This window comes from Eretmochelys imbricata, chromosome 20 (assembly GCF_965152235.1).
Source record: "Eretmochelys imbricata isolate rEreImb1 chromosome 20, rEreImb1.hap1, whole genome shotgun sequence".
NCBI classification, from domain to species: Eukaryota; Metazoa; Chordata; order Testudines; family Cheloniidae; genus Eretmochelys; species Eretmochelys imbricata.
The window spans coordinates 3,490,034-3,509,393 of record NC_135591.1 but is presented as its reverse complement, the minus strand read 5'-3'; the positions used below and the strand labels follow the sequence as shown (position 1 = coordinate 3,509,393).

The 19,360-nt window shown below is 50.0% G+C and overlaps 1 protein-coding gene across 16 annotated transcripts in view; it reads left to right on the top strand.

The window, feature by feature from the left end:
- The window catches only part of R3HDM2 (R3H domain containing 2), a 108,038-nt gene that overhangs the window by 55,075 nt on the left and 33,603 nt on the right, over positions 1–19,360 (top strand). For all 16 annotated transcript variants that reach the window (XM_077838370.1, XM_077838371.1, XM_077838375.1 and 13 more), the window contains 6 exons: positions 6,226–6,421; positions 11,324–11,365; positions 13,027–13,113; positions 14,568–14,694; positions 17,160–17,238; positions 18,030–18,089. In XM_077838370.1, coding sequence (XP_077694496.1) covers positions 6,257–6,421; positions 11,324–11,365; positions 13,027–13,113; positions 14,568–14,694; positions 17,160–17,238; positions 18,030–18,089 — 560 coding nt within the window. In that variant the 5' untranslated portion in view covers positions 6,226–6,256. The remainder of the gene's footprint in view (positions 1–6,225; positions 6,422–11,323; positions 11,366–13,026; positions 13,114–14,567; positions 14,695–17,159; positions 17,239–18,029; positions 18,090–19,360) is intronic.

The following is a 19,360-nucleotide window of genomic DNA, read 5'->3' as shown; positions in this document are numbered from 1 at the left end:
GATTCCGCCCCCTTGTCCTTCACCTGGATACGGTGCTGGTGAGGGGAGACGTTTCTGTCGCAGTGGGGTGGCTTTTGCAGAATATTTGCTTGCGTATTTAAGTGCAGATGTTTTTTCTCTTGGAAATAAAATGCCAGGCTACAGAATATCCAGCCAAGCTTCCTGGGAGGTCTCCTTTTGCCACTGCAGGGTCCTGACCTCTGAACTGCCCCTACGGATCAAAGAGCCACCCTCTCCCCGTGTTTTTTCCAGATCAAGAAAGCAAAGGGGCTGAGTTCCTGGCTGTGCAGCCCAGTGCTCCTGAGGTGCTGTGCTTGGTTCCTAGGTGCATGTGACCCCAGCAGGATTCCAGCTCCCGGGAAGGATATTGAACTTCGAAATCAAATAACATCTCCCTCTCAGGAGCCAGCCCCGGTTGGAGGCATAGTTGGTGAAAGGAGGCGCTTTGGCCCCTCCAACAATATGTCCGTTATCAAGCCTTGGCTGTGATAGTGCCGCTCTCTTGTCATAGCCGTCACTTTGGACGCTGATTCTGTTCTTTTGAGCAAATACCCTTGCTCTGCTGGAACCTTCCAGCCGGAGGAAAACTCCTGAGGGAATCCCCTCCCCCCACCTGCCCCACCCTCCTCAGATCTCCTCCAGGTGACACCTGCCAAAGGAAGCTGGTGTCAGACTGCTGTAGTCCTTGTTGTGATTTGGCTGGGGAGTGTTACTGATCCATGCTATGCAAAAAGGTGTCTCTTTAACACTAGTAAACAACAGCAGGCTCCGGCAGCCCTCACCTCCAGCCTGTGCCCCTCATGAGAAAGTCAGACCTGAACTGCTCCTCATGGACCCATGTGAGTTGTGTGCAACTAGAGGGCAGGGTAGTTTGCAGGTCCCTCAGCTGGGAGCCTGTAGTATGTTTTCCAGATTGCTTTCAGACCCTCTTCTGCACTGGCCTTAGGTAGTGGCAGTTCGCTGGCCGGAACGATCGATTGAGCCCGAGAGCTTTGCACCAGGCTGAGAATTGATAGCCTGGGCTGTGCAGAACTGGTGCCAGCTAGCCGGCTGCAGGGGGCATGGCATTAGACATGTGCTGGGATCTCTGTTAGTGACTTATTCCACTGCTGCCTCTCAGTGAGGGGAGAACCTTAGCTGAACTTGTGAATCCTCACTTTGCCATTCTTTGGCACGCTGCCTAGAAAGTTGCTTATGGGATTGCTGGTGGGTTTTTGTAGCCTTCCTGCTTCGAAATGAAACCTACCACAACAAGGCAGTGGCCTCTGGGATTATCTACTTTCTCGGCAATAACAGGTGCCTTGGCTCTCCCCTCAGCATCCCCTTAGTGCCCATCTTAACACCCAAAGCCACAGATGGAGATGTCAGCCATGTAACATAACTGGGGATACTGTGCAGGCAACAGTCAGGAAGTCCCTTCCTCAGCAGCCTGCCTCTCCTCTGCTACTTCCTTTTGTTTTCCCAACAAGACACTCCAGTGGAGGGGTGGGGTATGGCGGGGACAGATCTGTGCGTGGGCAATTCTGCACTCTTGCAAAAGGCTGCCAGGGGCCAGTGAAAAGGGGGCAATTTACAGTCACTGGAAGTTTGCAACATAACCCGACTTCTTTCTTCAAATTCAGAATTGTAACACACAAGAACCCAGAAACAGTGTGTGACAAAGCAGACTGCTCCCTAAAACAGAGAGCCATTCCCCTTTGCTTTAGGCTGGCTCTTTGCAGACTGTGCAAGCTCCTGAGGCTGCAAAGGGGATCAGGAAAATCCTGGAATGTAAAGTGGTAGCTTACAGTTTTCAGCACACCCCAGTTTTGGTCATGCCATTTCACTTTTGCTCCAGTACATAGAAACTTTGATTCTGAAATTGACATGGGTACAAATCAAGGACCAGGTTGAAACTGACTTGGGACCCAAGTGGAGCACTTTTGCCTGTTGTTACTTGTGGCTCACTTTGGTTCTCGCTTTGGTCCAGCCAGAGAGCTTGGCTCTGTTCCCTTGCGGCTTTCTTGCCTTGGAGTGCTACAGAGCTCATGGCACATGGAGGTTTTTCCTGGAATTACACGGTCTGGAAACTACTGCACTGGCAGCCAACTGGATCAAGCTGACATTTAAATCCCATATCTTTAAAAAAAAAAAAAAAAAAAAAATCCTGCAGTCCTAATTCTTCCTTTAGCCCACCTTTTGTATCTCTGCTGCAATCCCAGCTGATTGCCTGTAAACATACCCAACCTAGCTTTATCGGGCTAAAAATCGCAGTGTAGATGTGGTGCTGTAGGAGCCCATCCAGACCCTAGGTATGCACTTGTGCTGCTGATCAGTGCAGAAGCCCAGGCTGCCTCATCTACGCCACTGTTTTTAGCCATGCTAGCGCAGGTATGTCTATCCACGCTGCACTGACCCCTCAGGTTGCAGCAGAGACAAACCCTGTGTGTACAGTGCCTAGCACAATGTGGCCTCGACGTCAATTGGGCGGTCTGCATGCTATTATTGTACAAATAATTAATAATAAATGATACCCCTAGTTTTGCATGCAAGCCTTGAGTTTCTCTGCCAAAGTTCTAGCTTGCAATTGCATTGGAAAACCATTCCCAGCGAGTAGTTATCAGTGGTTCACAGTCAGGCTGGAAGGGCATAACGAGTGGGGTCCCCCAGGGATCGGTTCTGAGTCCGATTCTGTTCAATATCTTCATCACTGATTTAGAGAATACATTTATAAAGTTTGTGGACAATACCAAGCTGGGAGGGGCTGCAAGTGCTTTGTAGGATAGGATTAAAATTCAAAATGATCTGGACAAACTGGAGAAAGGGTCAATAAGGACAAATGCAAAGTACTCCACTTAGGGAGGAACAGTCAGTTGCACACATACAAAATGGGAGATGACTGCCTAGGAAGGAGTACTGCAGAAAGGGATTGGGGGTCATAGTGTATCACAAGCTAAATATGAGTGAAGACTTGCAAAAAATAGTGAACATCATTCTAGGACATGAGAAGTAATTCTTCCGCTCTACTCTGCGTTGATTAGGCCTCAACTGGAATATTGCATCCAGTTCTGGGCGCCACATTTCAGGAAAGATGTGGACAAACTGGAGAAAGTCCAGAGAAGAGCAACAAAAATGATTAAAGGTCTAGAAAACATGACCTATGAGGGAAGATTGAAAACCTTGGGTTTGTTTAGTCTGGAGAAGAGAAGACTGTGTGGGGTTGGGGGTGGGGGGCATGATAACAGTTTCCAAGGACATAAAAGCTTATTACAAAGAAAAGGACACAATTTTTTTCCTTAACCTCTGAGGAAAGGACAAGAAGCAATGGACTTTAATTGCAGCAAGGGAGGTTTAGGCTGGATGTTAGGAAAAACTTCCAAACTGTCGGTGGTTAAGCCCTGGAACAAATTGCCCAGGGAGGCTGTGGAATCTCCGTCATTGGAGGTTTTTAAGAACAGGTGAGACAAACACCTGTCAGGAATGGTCTAGTTATTACATAATCCTGCCTTGAGCACAGGAGGCTGGACTAAATGACCGATGAGGTCCCTTCCAGTTCTACACTTCTATGGTTCACAGAGCGCTTCCATTGCATATGAATTCCTGTAACCTTTGCCTCTGGATTTCTGGCCTGTATTTGCCAGAAGGATCAGCAGTTATCTTTCAGCGTTTTCACCCAGCGCCAAACTCAACAGGAGCCTGTGTATAAAATGACCATTGTCCTGATGGCCAGATTCCTTTCCCTAATATCTCCCAGAATGAATATGAACCAGTAACTGTGACTTTAGTGGGGCAGGATGGCTGTGAAATGGAAGATGTATTAGCATGTTCATTTAGAACCTTCCCCATCTCCTGCAAAAATAAATAACAGGAGTAAAACACTCTCCCTCTTGGGTTTGGGACGCAGAAATTGTTCCTGGACTCAGACTAGTGATTTGTATTTAAATGTTTGGTATTGCCAGGCCAGTAGCTGCAATAAAAGTGAAACACCGGTTTTGTGTTCAGCAGTGCTACAAATTAAAGTGCAATGAGGCTGAATTAGCCAGTGAATATTAGCAATTCCCATGCCGAGCCAAGAGTCAATAAATCTTTGTTGTATTTGACTCTTTTTTAGCCACGTTCTGCCAAAGCGATTATTAAAGCAAGTGGATAAACGTCAGCTGTGCATCCAGTTTCTAAGCTTACATTCTTTTAGCTTCTTGCAGTGGTGGTGTAGCCATGTTGGTCCCAGGATATTCGAGAGACAAAGTGGGTGAGGTCATATCTTTTCTTGGACCAACTTCTGTTGGTGAAGGAGACCACCTTTCGAGCGATAGAGAGCTCTTCTTTAACTTTTAAATGTAGGCTTTTTGTATTCAAGTGCAGACATGTCCTGTGCCTTTTAAGCCAGCATTCCCATTTATATATCCCCTTCCGGTATATCAGTAGGACAGATATCAGGGTGTATTCTGCAAATGCAGCCACAGTATTTCAGAAGCGTCGTCGTCCTTCGTGGGTGATTTATCCACCCCCAAATTTAGAAGAAGCCTGTTTGAGTTACTGGCTCTGAAGCTTCATTACCTACCCATTCAGCAAAGTTGACTTAATTGTCGTTACTGTGTTTCAGAGTTAGCCTCTATTTTGATGACTGGAAGCATTACACTCTTCCATCAGATCTGTGGCTTCAGGCTGTCTGCAGTCTCAGGCAGATGTCACCGCATCAAGTTTAGATTCCATTCAACTCTGAAAGGGTTTCTTTGCAACCATATGGGCTAGAAACTGTAGTTGTAAATCAAAAGCTTCTGTAGCAAATTCTGCAGGAAAGGGGGCGACGTGGCTTTGGAATACACTGGGCCCTGCCCATGCGGCCTCTGATCTCTCCCAAACTGCAAGTTCAGAGACGACTTTCTGAACTGATCTCTTGAGAAAGTTTAAGCAGGCAGGGAAATTAAATCTACACCTAACGATATATTAATACTAATAGTCGTACCTGCCTCTTTTGGTCCATAGCTCTCAAAACACTTTACAAAGAAGGTGAGTATCATCCCTATTTTACAGATGGAGAAACTGAGGCACGGGAGAGGAAGTGATTTTTAAGTGACTCACCCAAGGTCAATCAACAGGCCAGTGGCAGAGTCAGGAAATGAATCGAGGTCTCCTGCTTCCTGCTCCCTATCCACTAGGCCGCAGTGCTCCATGGGCTATGCTTTGCATTAGCGGCATTTCAGTTTACCCTTAACGCACCTTGTGATGTTGCCAGCAAAATGACGTGTGTCAAAAGTGTGTTTGCGCCTTCATGGAATCGCTGCAGCAACTGGCGATGAGTGAAAGAAAGCCTGTTTGCTTAGCGCCCATCCGTACCGATTACCGCGTTCTACAGCATAGGTGGTGCGTGTCTGGGTGGACTGAGCTGGGTTGTGTGTATTGACGGCCCTCTAAGGATGTCAAGGGATTCATGCCTCCAGTCAGTGCTGGATTAAGGTATAAACACTACAGGCCCAGCCACCTGGAATCATGTGGTTCCATCAGCAGCTTAGCTTTCATTCAAACCCGCTGCTCTGGGGGACGCTCCCGCAGCAGATGAGGCTCTGGGGGGGGGACGCCTTCTCTGCCATCACCCCATCGGAGCTCTGCTGGCTGGTGTCGGCAGGGATCCTGGCCACACAGCACTCTGCTTGGATGGGTGGAGGTGGAGTCCTTCCTCGGGGGCAGAGTCTAGTCTGTCTAGAGGTCTGGAGTGGTGGGATTGGGCTCCTTACCAGTTTAGAAGACAACAGATGTGTGTCTGGCCCCTGCTGCTGCTGTTACACAATGGAGAGGTGGGGGATGGGGTGAGGGGGCAGAGCCACAGAATAGGGGTTGGGCTTTGAAGTGCTCCTAGGCATGCCCTGGATTGTCTTAATTCGAGCCTGCCTCCAGCTTCTCAGTTAGAGAGAGAACCCCATCGCTTCTGCTCTACAGCAGTTGGGAAACTTGGCTTGAGCGTGCTGTTGGCAAAATGGGACTGAATCCGAGAGGAGGGTGGGGGTATGGAACCAGCTGGCGACAGGAAGTTGGGCATGAATCCCAGGTGCTCTAACTTGCACCGAGGGAAATCACTGCATGGGAAGCATCACAGGGATATCCCTGTGGGCATTTGAGTTAAGGAGGGAGCAGGGCCATCCCACGGGGCAAATTGTGAGCGAATTGTGCAGGAGGCCAAGCTGTGAATTGGATCTCTCCCGTCATCCTGACTCCCTTCTCTCTGCCCTATCTCCTCTCTTCCTGCAGGTGCCCATCGCTACACTGCATTGCACTGAAGATGTCTAACAGCAACACGACGCAAGAGACCCTGGAAATAATGAAAGAGTCGGAAAAAAAGCTGGTGGAGGAATCTGTGAACAAAAACAAATTTGTATCCAGGTCACCAAGTAAGGAAGAAGTTGAGAAGGATGGGGAGGAGACCAACGTACGGCAGGAATCTCAGGTAAGCCCATGGCACCTTTTCATCCTCCAGTCCCAATGTTACCATTACAAGAGGCAATGGCAAACTGGCCCAATTTGTGGAGGTTCCCATTGCACCCTGCTAGCCACCCCAAACATTTGATGCTTTTGCAAAGTCTGGAAACGTTTGCATGAAACACCCACCTAGTTAGCGGGGAGATCCTGCCTGGAAAGGGTTATGGATCTATACTGTTCTCAGTGGTAGCAGATGACAGAACAAGGAATAATGGTCTCAAGTTGCAGTGGGGGAGGTTTAGATTGGATATAAGGAAAAACTTTTTCACTAGGAGGGTGGTAAAGCACTGGAATGCGTTACGTAGGGAGGTGGTGGAATCTCCTTCCTTCGGGGTTTTTAAGGTCAGGCTTGACAAAACCCTGGCTGGGATGATTTAGTTGCGGATTGGTCCTGCTTTGAGCAGGGGCTTGGACTAGATGACCTCCTGAGGTCCCTTCCAACCCTGATATTCTATGATTCTATGCGGGTTTTGCTGGCTCGCTGAGGTGGGTGGTTCAGTATCCTACCCAGATGGACATAAGGAAAGCGAGAGTGGTTCTGTAGAGAGACAGTGAGGATATTGTGTGTGGGCTGAGCGGTCCTCAGGAAGGAACCCAAGTTTTGAGCTGAATTGAATCATCTTGCGGTTTTCTTGAACAAACCAGCCCTCTTGCAGGAAGTGGGTGAGTTTGGAATTAAGGTCGGGGGTCAGCTCCTCAGCTTGTGGAAATCAGCAGAGCTCCAGCGAAATCACTGGAGTAGCCACCAAGTCACATCCCCTCTCTGTGCCTCTCTTTCTTCTGTCTGTTATGTCTGTTTCCCCTGTAAGCTCTTCGGGGCAGGTCGTGGGTGCCCATACAATGCCTCGCACAATGGGGCCTGATCACAGTTGTGGTCTCTAGGCGCTCCTGAGAAATAGACCATGCTGATACCGACTGGCACCAGCTGGCCTCGAGTGTGGACTTGGCTTGTCAAGCACGTTGAGAAAGGCACCAGTGTGCAGACTCCTGCTTTCTCAGAACAGGCTCGCGAGGCTGGCACGGAAGGGAAGGTTTGGAAATATTCCTAAATGGATCTTGCTGAAGCTGCAGCCATCTCTGCGCAAAACACAGCGATTTGTGGTAACGTACCACTTAAAAGGTGCTTCCATTGTACTTCGGCTGAAGAGGGGGAAATGGGCCTTGCTGCTGGACGGTAGTCGCTGTGATCGGAACGTGTTCTGGATGATACACGGTGCGATGCTGCGCTTGAAATCCAGTGGCTGGCGCTAGGTTGCCTATGGAAACTGGCATACAAGCGCCATCGCTGTGCAGACATAGGACGCTGCCACTTTAAGATGAATGGGGTAGGAGGGGGTTTGTCCAGCTCCTAATGAGACAGGAGCAATTGCCATCCCGCTGCTGTGATTCATTTCCCCTTGATCGCTACGGCAGCAGGCGCTGCTGAGTCCTTGCCTATCTTCGGACCCCGCTCAGAGCTCACCTGGCCCTCCGCTTGCCCCACTGCTTCCACTAACCCTGTCCCAACCTCAGGTACCCCCTCACACCCCTCTGCTCCCTGTGCCCTTGTAGCTTCCCCTTATCCAGCAAGGCAGAGACAGCTTGGGCCTCGCTAGCAACAGTGGCTAAGTGGGGTTGTGGCATCTCTGATGGGATCAGCAGCAGGGTAGCCCCCCCAGTTCTAGGGGTCCATCTGTGGAAAGGGTGCTGAGCGTCTGACGCTCGTTGCCTTTGGCTGTTCCCTTCACCTCTGGGTTTAGCCTGCGTTTGCTCGGTAAATGACTCGTTAGCTTTTCTAGGCTTGGACTTTGGCTGAGAGGACAGAGCTCCTTGCAGAGCGGGGTCTCTTCTCGCAGCTCCCAGCCAGCTCATTTTGAAAGGAATTCGGCTGTCTTGTGCATTCAGGGAAAGTCCCCACTCCGCCTGGCGGTTTCATTCACTCAACACAGCTCCCCCTCAAGGCCAGCGGCCCGGCTGAGCTGCGTGGTCCTGCCGAGCTGCGACGAGGTGCTGTTTATAAGCAGGCCCTGCGAGCCTGGTTATGAGCTCCGCTGCAAGGCTTCTGGCACAGAGATGGACGCGTCAGTACACGTGTCAGATGGCACTTGCCGAGCGGAGAAGGTTTCTGCCTCCAGGAGCCATCACAACTGAACGCGCTCCGCCAGCTCCCGCGACTTGGGAGCACCCAGCGCCAGGCAGATGGTAGGCTTCTTTATGAGACCTCATCGCCGAGCTGCTGTGCAAGCCCATGGTGGGGAGGACTTCGGCTGCTTCAGATCGCAGGAGGGTACTGTAAAGAGAAGCCATGGCTGCAGCTAATTTAAAGGGAGGAAAAGTAAGACAGCCAAATAAAATACCACCGTCTGGAAACGAGGCCTGCAAAAGGAGAAGTGTGTGAGGGTGTGACCTCGGGGCAGGGCTGATTTGCAGAGGGGCTGCGTGCTCCTACTGAGGACACTCTGACCGTCGAGCTCCAAGCCTTCCCTCAGAGGGCCAGTGACTGCAGTGGAGGTGGTGATATTTCCTCACTGCTTCCCGGGGGGTCACGAGGCTTCCTGCAGGTTTGCAAAGCACTGAGACATCGCCCCGTGATCCGGCTGGAGAAGTGCAGAGGGGGCTGCTTGTGACAGCGGGCGCTGCTGAAACTTGTCTTAAAGGGATCTCTCCAGCATAGATGATGATAGGCATCCTTTCTCTGATACCTTCAGTAAGAAGGCTCATGGTAAGTGAATCTCTACTGCAGACATGGTCTGTGTGCCCCCCCGTGCTGACAACCTGATTTACTGCATGTATCGGAGTCCTTAGGAGCCCCAGGCATGGCCCACGACCCGACTGTTCCAGGCGCTGTACAAACACAGGGCAAAAAACCAGTCTCTGCCCCAAAGAGCTGACAATCTACCTGTAAGACAAGACGGACAACAGATGGATGCTGACAGACGGGAGTACAAGAAAATGACGAAACAGTGTCTGAGCTCCTGAAGTCTTGTTCTTTGCACCACCTAAAGACATTGGTTCTAAAGCGTGCTGGGCTCTGCATTTCATGCTACCCCGTCTGATGCTCTGGAAGGCTGGGCTGGCCAGGGTAAAGCCCTTTCTCCTGGATTTCCCAGCTTGTCCCTCCCCAGCAACTGCTCCCGAGTCACCGTTTGCACATTTCCATGGATGATGTGAAGGGTTTTCATGGTTACCTTTTGGACTCAGGATCTTTCTCTGTAGGACAGACTCTGTGCTGTGCTCTGGCGAAAGCCCGAGGAGGTAAATTGCCAGACTTTTGATCACAACCACAGCCCTGGCTGCTAAATGGTGGATGGAACAGGAGTGTCACCAGAAAGCAACATGGAGAGTCGACACCAGAAGGGTCCTCTCCTGAGGCCAGACAATTTCGGTCTGCCCGAGATTCCAGACTCGACTTCTCGCTGTGGAAGCCAGAAAGGGAGTGAGAGCTCCCTGGCTTCCCTGAAGAGGTGGTGCGTGAAGTGAAGCAGCACTAAGTGATCCCTCTCCAGAGAATCTTCTTGCAAGAAGTTCTGTAGCAGTTCTCTCATGGCCTGTGATCTGAGTCCGGGAGTAGTTTGGATAGCATTTGCTAGACCCCACCTCTCTCTGTCCCAGTGGCCTGCAGTCCTCTTATTGCTCTGCAGCTGTTCTCCTTCAAGCTGGCATCGGACAGAAGCAGTACGGTGCCGAAGCAGAATGAGGGGTGTCGACTTTTATCGGAGATTCAGGTTGTTACTGTGAGATAAGCTCCTCTAGAAAGGAAACCTTCCCAGGCAGACTTAGGTGGTACGTCCCCATTTAACTGTCCTGGCTTAGCGAGGTAGAGGCCGGAATCCTCTCGCTGGCTTCTCAGACCTGCGTCATTTCAATGACAAATCAATCCGGGCACTTCCTGGGAACTTGTTGTGCATACGATGGGGAAATGTTAACATCCGCTTCTTGCACCTCTCTTCTGTGTGTGCGTCTGCTTCCAAGGGCTTGAAACCACAAAGAGGGCTGCTGCAGGTGGCAGGTTCTGAAAGGCTAGTTCTTCATAGTGCTTTCCCAGGCCTGGAAGGCAGATTCTGAACACGCTGTGGCTGGACTTCACATCTGTTGAGGGTGAACTATAAAGAGGGTATGGTTTCCACTCCAGCCGGCCCCATCACATATGCATATCTACTCCCCATCGCGAGTAAATAATGTTTCATTATTATGCTGGGAAGACAAGGTGGGAGAGGGAATATATTTTATTGGGCCGATGTCTGTTGGTGAATGAGCTGTTGGTCCAATAAAAAATATTACTTCTCCCACCTTGTGTCTTTCATATCCTGCAACGCTGGATTGGGCTGGATTTACGACCTTTCATTTCGTGCTCCTGTTCAGTCTTTGGCTGGGGCCTTGTCACAGGCCTGGTGATCAGGCCTACCCAGGTCCCAGAGAGCTGGCCTGGCTTCGATTGGCTTTATAATTCATGGTGACAAGTTTGTGAAGGGAGATTAACCTCGTGCTTCAGGGTTTAAAATAGTCTCTAATTACTGGAGACCAGGATTAGACCTGAAGTGGGGGCAGATTATCCCACAGCTGCTACTGGGGGGGTTTTGCACCTTCCTCTGAAGCACCAGGTGCCATGCACTGGCAGAGTTGGGCGTACTGCGCTAGATGGACTGGGGTCTGCTGATTTGTCTGCAAAGTTTGCCTCTTTGGGTCTGACAGGCGGCTGTGGGTGGCCATCTGTGCTGCCTCCTGTTGGATCCGCTTGCTCCTGCTGGCACCAGAGAGGGTTGGCCTGGAACGTGCTGTGTACGCGGTGGGGTTTGGGCGGCCCTGCGATGTGTCACTCTAGCAAACCGGTTTATACAGCATGGCGTAGGTTCAGATTAAACCTCCCACGTTCTCTTTCCTCTCTCCACAGAGGCGGACTTCAAATCATGGACACGCCAGAAAAAGAGCCAAGGTAGGAGACACTCTCCCCGCCCCCCCCTCCCTCCCCCCCGGCCTTCTGCAGGAGCGCTGAGCTACTCGGGGAAGAGGGTTTGAGTCCCACACTGACCCCAGAACTCCACAATCCTCCAGTTAGTGCTTCTGGAAACAGCCATTAAACCAGCTCCCCAGCTATCATCTCCTCGAGTCAAGTGCCGCAGCCATTTGGACACCTCGCTGGCTTGTTTTGCTCTCTCTTATTACACTGACAGCCTGCGCAGTCAGGGACCCTGACAAGCCACTGTGCTAGGTCTGTGCCCTCCACAGCGTCCCGTGGCTGTGAAACTCCAGAAGGGAATTCGCTTGTCCAATTAGTTGCATGGTGGCTGTTTACCTGGATGCATCTGTTTTCTGCCCAACTAAGGACATTCACCCACCAATGGACCCAGCGGAAGAGTGAATTTTCACCCAGTTAAACTAAAAGTGAAAAATATAAGTGGGAAATAATGTTTCGCAGCCATCTAGTTACACTTATTTTTCCCTCCTCTTCAGAGGATATTGTGGCACAAGCCGGCCGATCGCATACGATTTTAATCTGTTTCCTGCTGCGCTCCCTTTATTTAGCAGACAAAGACCTAACACAATCCAGTGGCTGGAATTTGAAGCTAAACAAATTCAGACTGGAAACAAGGCGTCGTTTTTTAGCAGTGAGGGTAACGAACCGTTGGAATGACTTCCCCAGGGCTGTGGCAGATTCTCAGTCACTGGCGATTTTCCCATAAAGATTGAATGTTTTTCTAGAAGAGATGCTGTAGTTCAAGCGGGTGATTTCAGGGAGGTCCCAGGGCCCATGTTACAGAGGGAGTCACACTAAATGATCAGGGTGGTCCCGTCTGGCCTTAGGATGGCTGACTCAGAGCAACAGGGCTGGAATAATCTGCCCAATGGCACCTCTTTCTTCCTTAGTACTCTGTGTGGCAGTCAGATGACACAATCTAATGGTCCCATCTGGCCTTAATCTGGGAGTGTATCCAGCAGCCAGGAAGGCTGGCATGCCAGTGACCCCCCTGCCATGGTGTGGGAGAGCACATGCTATGCTCAGCCCTGCTGCCCAGAGCCGGAGCTCCCCCGGATCTCGGGTGGTTGGGTGACACATTTTGGGCTGAGAGTCCTGAAGCGTTATAAAAGCGTTACTTTGAACCTGAAGCACCCGAAGTTGTCGAGCAGGCAGGTGTGGTGGAAACGGGATGGCAGCCATTAAACCAAGGGAAGCAGCAACATCACCTCCTGCTTCGAAAGACTTAGTCAGTTTCAGGGTTGCCCCTTATTGAGGGTTTAAGACTTGGCAGGTTATTGAGTGTGCGGGCTTGCAGAGGCAGGAGCAGGCTGTGTAACTGCTCGGCAAGATTTCATGCTAACAGAGGCTAAGTGGTCCGGTGGATTAGCACAATAGCCTTTCTCCTCAAATATGGTGGGGTCAGTCTCAATTAAGCTCTCTAGAAAAGAAGAATTAATTTGTTGCCCTCACACCGACAAACCTCTGCTTTTGCCTGTGTTACTGCCGGCTCCAAGAATTTGCATTTTAGCCGCCATCTCGTTGTGACGGCAGCAGTTTAATTGGCACCGATGAAGTGAGCGGCTTGGTCGCACGTCAAAGTGCGCGTGAGATGCATGTGGTGGTTCTTTGTATTTCAGTCTAATTCGAAGCTCAAGCTGGTCAGGAGCCTGGCAGTGTGTGAAGAATCCTCCAGCCCCTTTGTGGATGGGCCCTTGGAAGCCCAGGTAGGCCAAGATTTAGCCAGGTCATAAAATGTGAGTGCTTCTTTTCCGTGCTGGTCCAAGGGAGAACTGCTTCCAGCAATGGCTCCGTTTCCTAGGTCGCATCCACAGTGCGAGCGAGGGGTGTGATCCCCTTGCTCGTCTGCGCATTCTTGCACTCGCTGGTATAAATAGCAGTGTAGCCATGGCAGCATGGGAAGTACCGAATTCAAAGCCACCTGAAACCCGGGCGCCGGGCTTTCACTGCTGCTACGACTATCCTGCTATTTCTACTCACGTTAGCTCGCTGGTCGAGACAAGCCATTTGCTTTGTGTACAAAGGCATCTTAATTAACAACTTAACTGCCTTCCCCAAACAAACATGAATCCGAGCACAGCATATCCAGTGGGGTCCCCCAGGGATCAGTGCTGGGTCCGGTTCTGTTCAATATCTTCTTCAATGATTTAGATAATGGCCTAGACAGTACACTTATCACGGATGTGGATGATACAAGCTGGGAGAGGTTGTAAGTGCTTTGGAGGATAGGATTAAAATTCAGAATGATCTGGATAAACTGGAGAAAGGGTCTGAGGTAAATAGGATGAAATTCAATAAGGACAAATGCAAAGTACTCCACTTAGGAAGGAACAATCAGTTGCACACATACAAAATGGGAAATGACTGCCTAGGAAGGAGTACTGCAGAAAGGGATCTGGGGGACAGCTAAATATGAGCGAACAGTGTAACACTGTTGCAAAAAGAGCAAATGTTGTGGGATGTATTAGCAGGAGTGTCATAAGCAAGACAAGTAATTCTTCCACTCTACTCCGCGCTGATCAGGCCTCAGTGGGAGTCTTGTCCAGTTCTGGGTGCCACATTTTAGGAAAGACGTGGAAAAATTGGAGAGAGTCCAGAGGAGAGCAGCAAAAATGATGAAAGGTCTAGAAAACATGACCTAGGAGGGAAGATTGAAAAAGTTGGGTTTGTTTAGTCTGGAGAAGAGAAGACTGAGAGGGGATGTAACAGTTTTCAAGTGCATAAAAGGTCATTACAAGGAGGAGGGAGAAGAATTGTTCTCCATAACCTCTGGGGATAGGGCAAGAAGCAATGGGCTTAAATTGCAGGAAGGGAGTTTTAGGTTGGACATTATGAAAAACTGCCTGACTGTCCGGGTGGTTAAACCCTGGAATAAATTGCCCAGGGAGGTTGTGGAATCTCCATCATTGGAGATTTTTAGAGCAGATTGGACAAACCCCTGTCAGGGATGGTCTAGGTAATATTTAGTCCTGCCATGAGTCCAGGGGACGGGACTAGATGACCATTAAGGTCCCCTCCAGTCCTGTGATTCTGTGACTTAGCTATCAAGTGCATGGTCCCTGATGCTGCTCACACCAGCCGCTGTGCGTGGAATCCGAAGAGCCACAAGGACACGTTTGGAGTGTTGAGCTCAACAAAGGGCTGTTTTGCTTATTTCTAGGACATTATTCAGTTGCATGTCAGCTGCCCCTCGGACAAGGAAGAGGAGAAGTCTACAAAAGATGGGCCCGAGAAAGAGGAAAAAGACAAGAATAAGGAGAAGGCACCAAGGAAAATGCTCTCTAGAGGTCAGTGCACTGGCGTGGGGCTGCAGGAGCCTGCTTCCTGAGTTCTGACAGCCGGGACTCAGCTGTTAGTGCAGGGAGGCAGATCTCCGTTACCTGGCACGGTCCTTTGGAGTTTTGTTGCAGGGGGAGCATTCCTGTGACCTGGAATGTGCTCTACCGGACACCCCAGTGCTGGATGGTCTAGGTGTAGTAAATCCTGCTTCAGCACGGAGGGCTGGACTAGCTGACCCCTCAAGGTCCCGTCCAGACGACATTTCTATTACTCTGACATGTGGCTTCCTTTTATGGTCTTGGAGATCTGGATGTTTTTGAATGATACAGCTACAAACAACCCCACTCCACCACCCCGGAGAAGTTCCTGCTTTCAGTTTCTCTTTGTGAAACTCACCAATAGAGACAGGGCTGTAGAGGGGTTTGGGAGACGTCCAACTCAGAGGCTTTATACGAATCCCTTTTTAAAAATTTCGGAACATAAAAGTGGTTGAAAGAGCAAAGTTTAAAATTTGCATCCAGAATGCGAATCATACCTGAAATCCTGCCGCTGAGAGTCACTCTTCTGCCAGCTCCACTGTGCTGGGGCAGGTGGAATGTCCCATACAGCTTTTCTACTACCACTTAAAGAAGGATATTCATGGTGAAGAGACCTCTGAGGTCTAGGGTACTAAAGTAATTCACGTGGAAGGCTTCTAAGCGTTCACTTTTGGCCACTAGAGGGCATCCCACTAGCACTGCCGGGGGGCGGGGGGGTGACCTGTTTAACAGTGTAGTGGGGGGGAGGCACTGAGAACATCGGGCTCCTGCAGATTTCTTTTCAGCCTCCTTAACTTTTGCATGAAGATTTTTACTTCTCTGAATGTTAAATAGATTTTTAAAATGAAAACATTCCCTTCTAGGAGGTGGTAGAATCTCCTTCCTTAGAAGTTTTTAAGGTCAGGCTTGACAAAGCCCTGGCTGGGATGATTTAATTGGGGATTGGTCCTGCTTTGAGCAGGGGGTTGGACTAGATGACCTCCTGAGGACCCTTCCAACCCTGATATTCTATGATTCTATGATTCTCTAATTGTTGTTTGCAATGCTTCGCAAACTGTTTTATTCTGGATCTTTGTGGGTTCTTATAGGGCCCCGGTGACCAGATCATCTGATGTGTATTCTTGTTTTAATCTTCCCTCTGCCCCTGGGGGTTTAAGGAACTATCACTCCCTCCATGTTACAGCTAGGGAAACTGAGGAACAGAGCAATTCTGTGACTTGCTCACGATCGTGGAAGGAGTGTGTGGCAGAGCCAGGAATTGAACCCAGGTATTCTGGGTCCCTGTCAAGCGCCGTAATCACAAGAAAAGGAGTACTTGTGGCACCTTAGAGACTAACCAATTTATTTGAGCATAAGCTTTCGTGAGCTAAGCTGTAGCTTTAAGTGGTAGTAGAAAAGCTGTATGGGACATTCCACCTGCCCCAGCACAGTGGAGCTGGCAGAAGAGTGACTCTCAGCGGCAGGATTTCAGGTATGATTCGCATTCTGGATGCAAATTTTAAACTTTGCTCTTTCAACCAATTTTTTTTTTGCAAATACAGACTAACACGGCTGTTACTCTGAAACCTGTAATCACAAGAGCAGTCTCCCTTCCTTTTGAATGGCTGTGACAAAGTGGGAATATTCTTAATGTTTCCTCTGAATACTGTGTGGGTGCCTCAGTTTCCCCTATGCGTTTCTTAAGTATCTAGGTGGTGGGATAAAGGCGTATGATTGTTGCAGAACCCTAGAGGGCAGGGGTGATGGTGTCTGCACAGAGAATGGCCGACACCCTGTCTCCTGGCAATTGATGGTCTGGGCCCTTCCCCCCTGCAAGGTGAGAGCTGAAGGTGTTGGAGAACAAAGAGATCAGGTGGCCTCCTTGCCCGAGAAAGTGACAAAGGCCAGAGGAGGGGCTGGAGGAGGTTTCAGTTTGGAGCTGGCTGGGGAGACTGGGGGGAGGCCCAGAACTGGGGTCTGGGCTCCCTACCCCCCAAGATGGAACTGACTGAGACGTCCTGTTTTCTGTACCTACAAGCTCTGTTTTGGACTTGGTTCCTGTCGTCTAATAAACCTTCTGTTTTACTGGCTGGCTGAGAGTCACGGTGAATCTCAGGAAGTGGGGGGTGCAGGGCCCTGACTCCCCCACACTCTGTGACCATGGCTAGTAGTAAGAATCTTTAAACTGCTAATCTAGGGCTAATTTCTCTATCTCTAAGCAGAGTCTGCTCCATTGCTTCGTACGCACTCATGCTGGCAGTGACTTTGAGCCCTAGAGAGTGGCTCTAGGAATCCCGTCACTTTCCCTTTGTGCTGCCTGTGTGATGGGTAATTGTGTTTCCATAGCATTTAGAAGCCCCAGTCCTGGATCAGGACCCATAGCGCTAGGCTCTGAATACACTCTGAACAAAAAGACAGGACGCTTCCTTTAATCTGTTCTGTTGTTGTTGTTTCAGATTCCAGCCAAGAATACACAGACTCCACTGGAATAGATTTGCATGAATTTTTAGTAAATACACTGAAAAAAAATCCAAGGTAGGTCGCAAGATGGCAAAACCACCAGTTGATTGAGCGGAGGGAGGAAGATGCTGTTAACCGGTGCTCCACACTCCAGGGATTAAGGGAAGGGCTTGCATGACTGCAGACAAAATGTGGGGGGGGGGAGGGGCAGAAGGGGGCTGTCAGGAATCGCAAACCCCCCTGGCGGTGGGTTTCACATCTTGGAGTTCAGGGGGACTTGGCCCAGAGTAGGCGGTTGATAAACCCAGGCAGGAGGAGCAGTAATTTCATTATTGCAGGTTAGTGAAACAGACGTGCTTGTGCATTATGGATTCAAACCGAGGGAGGGAAAATAATTGGTTTGAATACAGGCAGGAAGGGAGCCTTAATTGCTCTAAAATCCTTCCTCTGAATAGCTCTCAAAGACCTGTCTGGAGAGTGCCTGGCACAATATCAGTAATAAATAATATCAAACTGAATTCCGAGCACTGGTTAGGCATAAAAATAACTAGCTTGTGTTTCTATCCATATGGCCACCACCGGCGCAAGGATCCCAGAAACACAGTCGCCATACAGCAATGGATCGCCTTGAATGGAAAAACTTGACTCATCATTGATTATGTATTTTTTTTATACTCTGCAGCTGAGGGAGGGCGAAGCCTGTATGTTTAACAGCCTGGAGCTTTGCTAATGCCAGGCACTTTCTGTTTCTCAGAGGTAGAGGGGTGTTCATCTGCAATTATGGAAGCGAGCTGCATTCTTCTCTCCTCTTCGAAACGTGATTTATTTATTTATTCCTTCTTCTCCTCCCCACTTTTTCTGGACAGGGATCGAATGATGCTGCTAAAGTTAGAACAGGAGATTCTGGAATTTATTAGCGATAACAAGTAAGTGGCCAGCAGAGTTTGCATGAAGCGAAGCTGGCTGGTGGCTTGGGAAGTAGGAGGCGCTCTCACTCTGACGGGGGACGAGAACAAGGCTCATGCATATCTGCTAAGAGAGCTGTTTGAAAACAGCCTGCTCCATCTGCCATGCTCTACGGTTCCCATTGCCACCGATCTGAGCACTGGACAATATTGAATGTGTCTGTTTATCCTCCCACAGCCCTGGGCTGCAGGGCAGAGCTGTTCCCCCGTTTCACAGATAAACTTCAGGATGTGTCTTCCCTGCACAGTTCACCTGGGTGTCTGGCCCCCTGGTCAGCCTAGGCTGTGTGCCAGCCTCCCCACGGCAAAGCCCTCTCCGCCTTGTTGGGTCCTTATTGGTTCTGCATTTGCTTGGGTGTGGCTTGGGGCATAGCCAATGGGTCTTTGTGCTGAGATGCTCTAGGATTCTTTCCCAGTCACTTGTGTCAATTCCAGGGTAACTTGTCTGTCCTTTGGGGGAGGCTCCCTGGGGGCATTGGAGGACTATCCACACTTGAGAGACTTAGCCAGTGTCCTCACTGTAAAATGGGCGGGTTCCTGCCCGAGTTAAAGTAGACTCAAACTCTAACCCACCCTCCTAGCCGTGTAAGCTCGCCTGGGCTTGAAACACCTGGAAAACCCAGGTCAGAGGTTTGGCTGGACGATGGGTGGGTTGGGGTTAGTGTCTTGCCCAGGGTCACACAGGAACTCTGTGGCAGAGCAGGGAATTGAGCACAGATCTGCAGGCCAGCCCCTGGCCCATGGGAGACTGGCTCGTTCCTGGGCCTGGGAAGACTTTTGCTGTCTAGCTGCTGTCTAGCTGCTGTTCGAATCCAGACCAGGTCGTAGTGACTGAAAGCGCCAACCGTGTGAAATGAGTTTGGGTCCGAGGCCGGTTCCCAGGGCCTATGTCACAAAGGCTGGCTCAGCTGTTGGCAGGAGCTTATGAGCAGAGAAGCCTGGGGGGCAAGGCAAACCCATTGCCCTCTCTCCCCCAGAGGTGCTCCTTGCAGGGCAGAGCTGGGGCAAAGTGGCAGGGGCAGGCGTCTGGTGCTGGTGCCCCCCAACATCTGGAGGTCAGAGCGAGAGCTCACTGCCCATCCCTGGACGTGTCCAAAAGTGACCCTTTCTGCTTTGTTTGTTTGAAGGATGCATTTTAAAGATGCTCCTGTTTTGTAAGGCCCCCTCTAAACAAGGGGCTTGAGATTTGAAATAACAGGGATTTTCGAAGGGTTTTCCTCTTGCTCTGCAGC